The sequence below is a fragment of the Macaca thibetana genome, chromosome 3 (assembly GCF_024542745.1).
Source record: "Macaca thibetana thibetana isolate TM-01 chromosome 3, ASM2454274v1, whole genome shotgun sequence".
NCBI classification, from domain to species: domain Eukaryota; kingdom Metazoa; phylum Chordata; class Mammalia; order Primates; family Cercopithecidae; genus Macaca; species Macaca thibetana.
The window spans coordinates 109016124-109028793 of NC_065580.1; the positions used below are offsets into that span (position 1 = coordinate 109016124).

The following is a 12670-nucleotide window of genomic DNA, read 5'->3' on the forward strand; positions in this document are numbered from 1 at the left end:
CACACAAGACCTCATCCACCTATTCTCCTCCCTTGAATCTCAGAGACTCTTTTATCCAGTCCACAGAGTAAAGGGCAGGTCTGTGTTATTCACCCAGGCACAGTGTATCAGAGAAGATGGGGCAGAGCTGCAGCACTGTTCAATGCAGGAACCTAACCCAGTAGTGAAGCTTGGTCCAAAGAGTGACTGCTCAGGTCTGATCGGATGATATCAGCCACTCTTTCTTCCATGAGGATGCCTGACTGGAGAGATGGAGAGAGATGCAGGATTATGGGACAAAATATCCCCACATGGCACCACCTACCTCCACTCATTCATGTCTGCCTCCTCCTTCAGCACTCACACGCCTTACCCATACATCTGGCGAGAGTCCTGTCTCTCCTTTCTCAAAAACATACCTAGACTCTATTCCCATTCTTTCCATTCCTTTCCAACTGCTGCGATTTTGCCTTTCATTTTCTCCAGCCTGAACTCCTACAACAGTTTCCTCAGTTGCCACCACACTGACCACATCTGCATCCCTCTACAGATACGGTCAGCTCCCTCTGATGACCTTGTGTTATGGATGAGATGAAGCTCAAACTCCTTAGCCTGAAAGATAGTGGTTCCCAGAGCTGCGTGTACATCCCAGTTATCTGGAGGTTGTCTTTAAAACTAACAAATAGTGGTCTCCATCTCAGGCTCCCTGGGTCCCCGGAGGTACAGGAATTGAATAATGCTGTCCCTACAAGACCCTTCGCAACACAGCGCCAATCTCCTTTCACTACCTCCTGTAACCCACCATATCCTGAACCCACATAGATTATTTTCCATTTTCCTACCGTGACATGTGCTTTCATGCAGTGACTTTTCATATTCTTTTCTAGAGTATTTTTTCTTGCCTTCCTTATCTTTATACTTCCAGATGCTTCAACATTTAGCCCCAATAACATCTGCTCTGTGAGGTCCTTACTCATCCACTGTGAAAAGCTAGGCTCTCTTTAGTGTCTTACAGCACTTATTATTCTTAGCACAAATCGTATTTTTTCTTAGAGTTTTAAGGGGCACATAAAGTAACATCACTCTTCCTTGCTTAGTTTGAAGAGAGACACATTACTGAATTCCTATACCTCCAGAGATTCAGTGAGCCTGAGGTGAAGACCACTATCTGTTAAAGATAACTCCAGACAACTTGGATGTACATTCAGTGACATCAGACGGAAATGAAAATATCAGCTTCATTACTGATAGACTGCACGCTGGAAGGTCACACGTGTGTGTGGGCCTGGGGGCTTAGTACCACACTTTTCTGTCTAAATTACACTCCCTCCAAATGGTCAGAACCTGCCTTACTATGCTGTTTACCTGGAAGTGGAGTGGCAGAGAGCTTAACAGTAAGAATGGAGTGAGGGGAGAGAAAGAGAGGCAAAGAAGCAAGCCCATTTTTCTCTTCCAAACTCTTCATCAGATAATCCACTGTGACTGACCCCCAGTGAAGGGCTGAGGAGGCGAGAGAGGTAGAGAAAAGCCTAGTGTGGTCTGGTGGAAATCCCTCATGAAAACATAAGAATTTTAGAATAAATGCCCCCTAAGAGTACTGTAATTATTTTGATATGATCATCTTACTCTATTTCCTAGACTTCTAGAATCCCGAAGATGCGATTTTTTCGTTTCTTCTGCCTAGTACTAAATTCAGTAAATGTTTGTTAAATGAATGCTTAATCCTGAAGTGTTATTTAACACGTTAGATTTTAAAGACAGTGATAGCTCAAATTTTAAAATCAAACAGCTTCTAGTCATTTCAAATTCCCAGTAGTCTCTCTAACATAATTACATGGTTTATTGGTTATGTTTGAACATTGTCTACAAGTATTATTTGTGGTAGACTTTATCCTCCAAATGGCTGAGTCTTCCATTTATTTTTAGTTGCTTTCTTAATTTAAATTCAAATAGGACAAAAGCCAGGACATGATGTCCTGCTGCTGTGTACATAGCTTAAGAATGATTTCTAAATATTTGCTACCATTTGTAAGAGAAACAGACGTTGTGAGGCATCACATATCTAGATAGATTGGAACCAGATGAGAAGCATGTGGTCCTTATTTCCAAAATCCTTGTTCACATTGGAGAGGGGTTGGCAGATGAAAGCTGAAACCTCTCCTTCTGAATAACCAGATAAAGGGAAAGTGTCTGCCTATTCAAGTTGTGGAATAGTTTGGAAATCAGTAATGAAGAGAGGCCAAAACAGACCTCGGCCATTGGAGAGTAAAGTGGACAGAAGAAAGGCATTGAAACAAGAGAACTTTGGCTTGGAATATCAGTAGGTCACTTATATCTCAGTAGCAGTTTCTTCATCTTGAAGGGGAGTTAATATCACTTTTGCAAAGTTGGCTGTGATAACTGAGTGAGGCCAGGTGTGGTACCTGGCCTAGCAGACATCGGTCTCTGTCATTTATACATTGGACTAATAGCACACCAGCATCATGGAGTAGCAACACTGCTTCTCTGTCAGTTTGTGGAGACAGGGGTGGAGATGTTTCCTGAGCAAATTTATTTTTCAAAAACTCCTTCAGAGGCATTGCCCGTATGTCCCATGGTTGATTTCTTTTTTTTCATTTGTGAAAATGTAAACACAGACTTGGGCACTTTCACCATGTTACCATTGCTGTACTATTTACCTTTTTTACTTGAATACAAGCTGTGAGTTTCAATGCTCATCTGGTCTACTTGGCTAGGATGGCATTTATGCTACTTAGGAATGGTTGACATTTAGATCTTAGCAGTAACTGTTGGAACACATCCAGGTTAATCTTGGATAATTGGTTTAAATCCAATTCTTTTTGGTTTTCCCTGAGAGGAATGATAAGAAACTATTAACAGTGATTGCTTTTGGGTGAAAGAGACATGGCAGGAGAGGAGGCAGTCTCTAAGATGGCCCCCAAAGACCCCCACCTCCTAGTGTTCACCTCATTGTGCAATCCCCTCCTCTTCAGTGTAGACTGGACTTACTAGCTTGCCTCTAACGAACAGAATTCAGCAGAAGCGATGGATGTCACTTCCAAGATGAGGTTTTAGAAAGACTGTGACTTCCACCTTGAGTGGTTTTTTTTCTTGCCTTTTCTCTCACACGCTCACTCAGAGGGCCTCTGGTTTCCAAATTGTGAGCTGTCCTATGCAAGACCCCCGTGGCAAGGAACCGGGGGAGGCCTGCGGGAAACCACCTATGAACAACTCAGGCCCTCAATCCACTGCCTGTGATGGACTAAATTCTGCCAAAAACCAAATGAGTGAGCTTGAAAGAAGACTTTCCCTTTGTCAAGCATTTAGATGAGACTGAAGCTCCAGTCAACAGCTTGACTGCAACCTCTGAGAGACCTCATGCCAGAGACAACCAACTAAGCAGCAGCTAGACTTCTGACCCCGAGAACTGTGACATAATGAGTGCTTTGTTATATTAAACTGTGAAATTTGGGAATAATTTATTGCACAGCAATAGATAACTAATAGATAGGGTAATCTGGCATATCGTAAATGTATGTGGTTGATGTCTCATGCCTCCCTAAAATGTATAAAACCAAGCTCCACCTCAACCACCATGGGCACACGTTCTCAGAATCTCCTGAGGGTTGTGTCACAGGCCATAGTTACTCATATTTGGCTCAGAATAAACCTCTTCAAATATTTTACAGAGTTTGACACTTTTCATCGACAAAGTAACACTCTTTGGCAAGATTCCCCTGACATATTTTGCCCATCTGTTTATTTAAAATTTCGATTGCACTTGCTTTAGGAGTATCTCTTGTCAACACTAATAATTATAGATGCACTGTTTTAACTGTATCTCATATAGACCTGAACTCATTGGGTTTAATTTTGAGATTCAATACATGAGTAAATGCCATTTGTAGGTATTATTACCGGAGACAGTTTCACTCTCATTTTGTTTAAGTGTGCTTTCTTAGTTTGTATCTTTGCTACATGGCCTGTATTTTTTTTTTAGGTAATTTCACTCTTCTCCCTGTGGTAATTTGAAAATTATTAAGACTGATCTTCTTTCAATTTTAAGTAACATACTTAAAAGTGAACATTCCAAGTCATCTTCATTCAACCTCATAAAGCAAAACAAAATCTACTTACTTCTTCCTGTGGAAGATGAGGGCACTCACCCCCTTAGACTTCCTTCTATAAGCTTCAAGATTGTGTCAGAACATATTAGGATTTTTATTTGTCTATTGTTGTTATTTTTAACATTATGTAGCTTTTCTATAAATAGGTATAATATCTACATTCTGTACTATGAACATTATTTTTCTATTTTTAAATAATTTTTTTTTTTTTTTTTTTTTTTTTTTTTTTTTTTTTTTTTTGAGATGGAGTCTCGCTCTGTCCACCCAGGCTGGAGTGCAGTGGCGTGATATCCGCTCACTGCAAGCTCCGCCTCCCGTGTTCACGCCATTCTCCTGCCTCAGCCTCCCGAGTAGCTGGGACTATAGGCACCCACCACCACACCTGACTAATTTTTTTTGTATTAAATAGAGACGGGGTTTCACCGTGTTAACCAGGATGTTCTCGGTCTCCTGACCTCGTGATCCGCCTGCCTCGGCCTCCCAAAGTGCTGGGATTCCAGGCGTCAGCCACCGCGCCCGGCCGGCCACCTAATTTTTAAGGCCCAGTTCAAAATGAAAATGATGCTGAACACTTGCCATGGTCTTGGATTCCCCGTGTCTGCCAGGTCGTTGCTGGGAATCCACAGTCCCGGCAATTCTGAACCGCCTGAGAACTGCCCCAGTAGGAGGGAAACCATTTCTCCAGGGTGAGATTTGTAAGCTGTCAGGTCTGGTTGGGGGTGGCTGGATAGGGAGTGGGGACTAACTAATAGAGAAGGGTAATAAAAAGCAGCTTTTACCTTTTATTTTACACCTGCTCTACTGTATATTTCTCATTTTATATATGTACAATATTTACTTTTAAAAATACTGTCAAGAGGTGTTATTTAGGCCAGTAGATTATGGAAAATCCTGCAAATTGGCTTACTCAGTGCAAACTCCAACAGCTTCTATTGCCTTCCCATACTACAGAAGCTAGCAAACTTAAAAAAAAAAAAAAAAAAACCCTGCATTTCCTAGACTCTCTTGAAACTGAGAACCCATATGTGACCTAGTTTTTATCAAGCAAACACACTGCTTAGGTAAAACTCAGAAAAATATTAGCACTTGGGATGATGGGATGTTCTAGCCAATCTGTGGGTAGAAATACTCTGCAGTAACTGTAGTGGAGGTTCTATGGTCTAGGTATAAACTAGACTCTAGTCCTCAAATCAAAAGTGTGAAGGGATAGTGTGAAGTGGCCATGGAGTTTCCATAAGAGCAGTTCCATAGAACTGCATTCTATGTGGTGCCATTGTTCCTGTTTGGGCAACATCCAAGATGAGAACTTAACTCACTTAACACTTCTCCCTCCTGCTTTTCTCCTCCTTCCCAAATTTTATTTTATTTATTTTTTGAGACAGAGTCTCAGTCTGTTGCCTAGGCGGGAGGGCAGTGGCACAATCTCAGCTCAGCAACCTCCACCTCCTGGGTCCAAGCGATTCCCCTGCCTCAGCCTCCTGAGTAGCTGGGATTACAGGTGCACGCCATCATGCCTGGCTAATTTTTGTATTTTTAGTAAAGACAGGGTTTCATCATGTTGGCCAGGCTGGTCTCCAACTCCTGACCTCATGATCTGCCCACCTCAGCTTCCCAAAGTGCTGGGGTTACAGGCGTGAGCCACTGTACCTGGCCCCCAAATTTTAAGTTAAATAATTAATTAGCACTAATTATTTAAAATGTTAAGTTAAATTTCTTTTGGTGGCTTCAAAACTGACAGTATAATGGTTTACTATTTTTGCTCAACTATCTTTATCTTAACTTTCCTTAACTTCCCTGTAAAACTCTACCCTTTCCTCCAACTTTCTTCAGACTTGCTTCCACTAAGACTTTTGAGAGTGAAAGAAGGCACTATTTTGTAATTACACTGGGATAAGAGGCATAATCAAATCTTATATGTTCATGCCACATAAGTAGAATCATATTCCTGTCCGTTTTCTCCACCTGTCTGAAAATATATGCTTACGATCTTTTATTAATCAAAATGTAAGATCAATAAGTTCAAATATACAGAAAAATATAGAAGTATGCAAACATGTTGGCATATTTAGATTCACCATATAAGTGAGATCATGTGGTATTTGTCTTTCTGTGCCTGGCTTATTTCACTTAACATAATGTCCTTCAAGTTCCTCCATGTTGCTGTAAATGACGAGATTTCTTTCTTTCTTAAGGCCGAATTGTATTCCATTAAGTAAATATACCACATTTTCTAAATCTAAAAAAGTCAAACTCATAGAATTAGAGATTAGAATGGTGATTACCAGGGGTTAGGGGTAGGAATTGGGGCGATGTTGGCTAAAGGATACAAAATTTCAGTTGGAGGAATAAGTTCAAGAGAGCTGTCAAGATTAACTGTAGTGACTACAGTTAATAACAATGTATTGTATTCTTGAAAATCCCTAAGAGAATAGATTTTAAGTCCTCTCACCACAAAATAAGTATGTGAGATACTCGATTTAACCATTCTACCATATATACATATTTCAAAACATCACATTGTACACAATAAATATATGCAATTTATTATTAATTTTAAAAACAAATGGTTTAATATGCTAATATTAGTCACTTCCATATGGTGAGATAATGGGCAATTTTTATTTCCTTCTTCCGCATTTTTTTATGCTTCCTAATTTTTGCCATTATCCATGAATTATGGACGGGGGGTTAAAGTAATATTTACTCTTCTAGGCAGCGGATATTTAGGACATTAAATCCAGGAACTGACTCCATTGCTGAAATGCTACTTGTGGCGATCATCTTCTCCCAAGCTCCACATTTTAGCTTTGTACAGAGTGATGTCATTGTAGACCCTGAAGTGGTTCATCCTACGGTCACTGCGTTCTGGGTCGACCAAGGGCTCTGAGTCCCACCCAATTTCCTGGTTTTCAGTTTGTGCCTCCGGGTACTTCTTCCTTGGCCCCTGGGCAGCATGGTGAATGAGATTCAGAAACCTGGCGTCTGCGGGTTCCTCCAGGTTATCATGCCAAGACATGGGCTTCCTCGTAATCCTGTGAACCTTGCGCAGGGGATTCACGTGGTACTGAGTGTAGAGTTTCTGGGTTCGTAACTCTTTGAGGTACAGCTCCCGCAAGATCTGGTTCTGATGAACCTCATCTGTGACCACCCTCTCTTTCGGGTGTCCCGCCATGGCCTTGGAGCTGCTCGGTGGGTCCGGCGCTCTCTTGGCGTCCTCTTACCACTCGCTCGGCCGCAGGCCTCCTGCAGTCTCTAGGCAACGGCGCCCCACTCCATCTCCAGGCAACAGCGTTCGTATGATACCACTCTGGCCTCTCGGTATCCAGCCTCTTTACTAGAACTGCCTCTCGATACTGCCAGGAAAAAGGCTTGCCATCAACTGGCAAACCCAGGAGATAATGAACATAAAACTGGACCTCACGTTGGCCAATCACCTCCCTCCTTGAGAACAGATTCGATGCCTTTCAATCCCCTACCTTCTCTGCTCCTGGTTCTACAGTTTGCTCTGTGGTTACAGACCAAGTTCCACGGAGAAGCCAGTTCAAATGCAGACGCTTGTGCAGTCTGCCTGCCCAGGCAGGAGAGGAAAGGCGCAGGCCAGGCTGAATATTCGCTTGCCATGGTCTTGGATTCCCCATGTCTGCCAGGTCGTTGCTGGGAATCCACAGTCCTGGCAATTCTGAACCTCCTGAGAACTGCCCCAGTATGAGGGAAATCATTTCTCCAGGGTGAGATTTGTAAGTCGTCAGGTCTGGTTGGGGGTGGCTGGATAGGGAGTGGGGACTAGAGTACAGGAAACTAGCAGGAAGGGCTATGAGGAGGGCGAGGGGGGAAGATAGGAGGGCACTGGGAAAGGGGTGCCTGACGAACAGGGGGGCGGCACACAGACGCTCTGGTAGTAACAGAGGAAGAGCTGGGCAGAAAGTTCCTTGAGGTAGGGTACTGGGAAGGGGAGACATCAGTCAGCTTGGGCAAACGGGTAGGGCAGAAAATCGAACAAGATGGACGGCTCTGGAGAGGAGGCTGAGGGCAGGAAGTTTGAGGAGTAACGGGGGGAAGGAGGGCTGGAAGACGAGAGCGGGAAGGAACAGAAAGAAATGGAGCCTGGGGTTGAGGCCGAGAGATTGGAGGTAGCTTTCTAGTCATTTTTCCAAATAAGCGCTGTAGTAACTCACTTGTCCAAATGAATCAAAATGAGTAACTGAGATGTGCTGAGACCGATTCCAGCTTTTATCCCCTCAGAACATTCCATCACAGAATGCCTATTATGAAATGTACATGTATCTCCTTAGGACATTTCATCACAGAACTCTATTATGAAATGTACATACTCCCCTTTGTTCCAGTGAGGAAGCCCCACCAACCAGAGAAAAGATCTCAGTTTCTTGGTTTAAGAGTGATCAAGGGGGCCGGGCGCGGTGGCTCAAGCCTGTAATCCCAGCACTTTGGGAGGCTGAGACGGGCGGATCACTAGGTCAGGAGATCGAGACCATCCTGGCTAACACGGTGAAACCCCGTCTCTACTAAAAAATACAAAAAACTAGCCGGGCGAGGTGGCGGCGCCTGTAGTCCCAGCTACTCGGGAGGCTGAGGCAGGAGAATGGCGTGAACCCGGGAGGCGGAGCTTGCAGTGAGCTGAGATCCGGCCACTGCACTCCACCCTGGGCCACAGAGCGAGACTCCGTCTCAAAAAAAAAAAAAGAGTGATCAAGGGAAATAGCAAAGAAAAGAAATGGGGCTGTAATATTGGTCCCTGTTCTTGGGATACCATGTAGTTTTGCCTCTCCACAGACAAAGATTGATCAAGGGGCTAACAGAGGTAGGGGCTTGGAGCCTAGGAGAGCAGTTCTGAAGCAGGAATTGGGAAAACAGGAAGTCAGTATCTTACTCTCTTTCCCTTACTACATTGTTCAAAGTCCTTTCACATTATCTACCTCACTACATGAATATGCATGATTAGAGATGTTATATTCATTTTACCAGTGAGGACACTAAAGACCAGAGAGGGAAGGACTATAGGCAGGCAGTGGGTGGGTAAGCAGGCGGGACAAGAACTTGGACCAAAAAGAGGGGGCAGGTGGGAGAGGCCACAAAATGGCACAAAGCGCTGACCAGCACCATTGCCTCCCCCGGTGTCTCTGGACAGCATCTTGTAGGGGATGTCTGGAGAAGAGCTGTAGTTTTTGCAGCTTACCTCTTGGTCCCTGTGCTCCCTTGGTTTGATGACTTAATCTTCACTGGAACCAGACACACAGGGTCCAAGCTGGCAGGATGACTGCCCACTCCTGAGCACCTAGTGACTAGATTTGGACTTCCTTGCTCACTACCTGAGATGCCTAACTCCATCAGATGATGAAGGGAGCTGCTGCACCCTCCCCTCTTTTTTGTCTGAAGTAGCAACCCTCTCTGCTGAACGTTCCGGGTTTCTTTGAATAGCATTCGAATCATAAGCTCCTTTGGTCCCCTATTCTCTCCCGTGCTTGTATCACCATAAGATTCTGAATTTTCTCCCTTGGCCCAACACCCTTTTCCTCCCATGCTGCATAAAACTTCCAGTTATGCTTTGGAAGTCCAGCTACATGATTAGCAAACTTCCCTTTTTCCATAGACTGCTTCTTTATTGACAGTTCCTTGCCTTTCCTTGCTTTAATTGTAACTTGGATTTCTCTTAAGGACATTGCTTTTTATCTCAAGTAGAAACTACTTATTCTCTCAAACTCTAAAGTACTTCAGAGTAAGAATGTGGTTTATAGAGTCTCCTCGCTCCTTCTGACTCCTTGAAAACCGCACTGCATTATTCCTCTCTTCATACTGGAAAATCTCTTGCTCCTTATGAGTTATCTTTAAACTAGGAAAGAAAACTTATTGGGAAATAAAAAAGTAACACCTTCCTTATAATCACCTAAATGAACAAAAATGTTAATTCGTAGTTCAGAAAACTTTGTCTATTCAGAAAACAAGTATGTTCTCTATTTTCACTGTGTTTTAGTCTGTTCTCATGCCGCTAATAAAGACATACCTGAGACTGCATAATTTACAAAGAAAAAGAGGTTTAATAAACTCACAGTTCCATGTGGCTGGGGAGGCCTCAAAATCATGGCAGAAGGCAAAGAAGGAGGAAAGGCACATTTTACATGGTGGCAGGCAAGACAGCATGTGCAGGGGAACTCCCCTTTATAAAACCATCAGATCTCATGAGACTTACTATCATGAGAACAGCAAAGGAAACTTTGATTCCATTACCTCCCACCAGGTCCCTCCCATGACATGTAGGAATTGTGGGAGCCACAATTTAAGATGAGATTTGGGTGGGAACACAGCCAAACCATATCACACTGATTGTAAACAACAGCCAATAGATTGTTTACTTTGGAACAGGTTGAAGGAAGAGTCAACATATAGTTCCATAGAACATGTTGCAGGCAGTGAGGGAAGAGAAAGCATGGGAATTTTTGAAGATCTTTCTAAGTTCCCTTCAATTTGGAGAATAGCACTTAAGAATCTGGGAAAGCCAAGAAAAGAAAGGAGCTCAGTTCCTCACCACAGAATGACACTGGTAGTAGAATCAAGAAATAGCAGGTGCCTACATGGACTTTCCATTATGGAGACCCAGGTCCTGCAAGCAGCCTGACCCATGGCTGGCTGAGTTACTTTCCACTAAGTGGACCACAGATTTGAAAGAAATGTATGTGAGGACAAAGTTACCAGAGTGCCTAGTTTTCTTGCCAATCCATCAATTATCTGGAGAACTGGGCTCATCAGGGATTCTCCCAAGGTGCATGAAACCTGGGAGAACCAGCATGCACGAGGGAGCCACAGTAGAGGCCAACATGTGGATACTTTGGTGGTTCTGCCTCAAATAGAGGAGAGAACAAATGAAACAGAAACAAACATATTCTTAAAAATATTTTAGAAGAAATTTTCTCTAAAATGAAGGAAGGTAGCGATCATCTGATCAAGAAGAAAATTTACAATGGCTGGCTAATGCCACAACATTCTGGAAAATTTGCTGAACTACCAGGTTAAAGATAACCTTATGAATACTCCTGTCACCTATTAAACTTAAAAACTGAGACTGAACTCACACATCTTCTAAGTAGCATTAAATGCTAGCAGATAATGGAGCGAGTTTCAGAGGAATGCTACTCGCATGTGGTCTGTAGGCTGGCAGCTTTAGCATCACCTGGGATCTTGTTAGAATGCCAAATCTTGGACCACTATCTCAGACATACTAATTTCAATTCTCTGGAGGTGGAACTCAGAAATCAGTGTCTTGATATGCCCTCCAGGTGATTCAGATGCATGGCTAACATACGAGAGGCACTGCTCCAAACTTTAGTAAAATAAACACATGCAACTCATGAATTTTACATCATGCTAGACTGTCATTTGCATATGAAGGTAACAGACAGCCATCTCTTCTTTGTATAAAATCAAGAAGTATATTTCTCATGAGTATTTGAAACAGGAGGAACTGAATAAAGGAATTCAGTTTCACTGTTGATGTAAGAGCTAAGATAACAAATAACATTAAGATACTTCAAGATTAGCCCAATAGCCAGTCCCTGGGCTGACTGGACAAAGGAGTCAGGCCAGGGGTCAGAGTTGCCTGAAGGAATCTGGAATCCTAGCAGGCCTGTCCAGTGGGGATGGAGATAGTGCTTTAGACAGTGAGGAGCTGGTTCCTGAGATGCTGACTGAGATGAACCGGGACAAAAAGATTCTGCTTCACCTTCCTCCATCCTTCCAATTTATTGACAGACATTCCTGTTGGCCAAATCTAGCTGAAAAACCAGCTGAGTCAAGAACCTATGGCTCAAGGCACAGCAGGGGAAGGGGAAGGAAGGACTCTGAGGGCCAGCAGGGCAGGGACTGGTGCAAAGTCTATACCCAGTCTACCAAATGAGAAATCAAACTAAGTGACAAATGGGGAAGGGCATGAAAAGACTGGCAGCAGGGCGGTCTTCCTAGGCTTAGGATGCGGTTGTAGAGGGCATTGTGCTGAAACAGGCCTCATGTGACTTAATGCTCAGCTGTTGTCATCTGAAAATTCTTAATAATGTTTGAACAAAGGCTCTACATTTTCATTTTGAAATGGGCCTTAAAAATTAGGTGGCTGGCCACGCGCGGTGGCTGACGCCTGTAATCCCAGTACTTTGGGAGGCTGAGGCAGGCGGATCACGAGGTCAGAGATCGAGAATATCCTGGCTAACACGATGAAACCCCATCTCTACTAAAAAATACAAAAACTTAGCCAGGTGTGGTGGTGGGCGCCTGTAGTCCCAGCTACTTGGGAGGCTGAGGCAGGAGAATGCATGAACCCAGGAAGTGGAGCTTGCAGTGAGTGGATATTGCGCCACTGCATTCTAGCCTGGGTGACAGAGCAAGACTCTGTCTCAAAAAACAAAACAAAACAAAACAAAACAGAAAATAGGTGGCTACCCCTGACTGAGAGTAAGCAGTAAATTATGTAAATTATTTAAAAATAGAAAATAGAAAAATAAAAATAGAAAATAGAAAATAAAAATAGAAAAATCATGTTCATAGTACAGAATGTAGATGTT

The 12670-nt window shown here is 43.2% G+C and overlaps 2 protein-coding genes and 1 pseudogene across 3 annotated transcripts in view; 1 reads left to right on the forward strand and 2 right to left on the reverse strand.

Moving 5' to 3' along the window:
* Positions 1-12670, forward strand: part of YAE1 (YAE1 maturation factor of ABCE1) — a 967894-nt gene that overhangs the window by 57683 nt on the left and 897541 nt on the right. The gene's annotated exons all lie outside the window — the stretch shown is intronic.
* LOC126950140 (protein FAM183BP) lies at positions 6630-7589 on the reverse strand. The gene has a single exon (XM_050783343.1). The coding sequence runs from the start codon at positions 7276-7278 to the stop codon at positions 6871-6873; it is 408 nt and encodes a 135-aa protein (XP_050639300.1). The 5' UTR covers positions 7279-7589; the 3' UTR covers positions 6630-6870.
* Positions 7524-8359, reverse strand: LOC126950135 (uncharacterized; annotated as a pseudogene). The gene has a single exon (XR_007724064.1). The product of XR_007724064.1 is annotated as an uncharacterized LOC126950135 (transcript).

What these genes read in the sequence shown, in the direction of transcription:
- LOC126950140 (XM_050783343.1), bottom strand. Translation starts at nt 7,278, where the DNA reads ATGGCGGGACACCCGAAAGAGAGGGTGGTCACAGATGAGGTTCATCAG.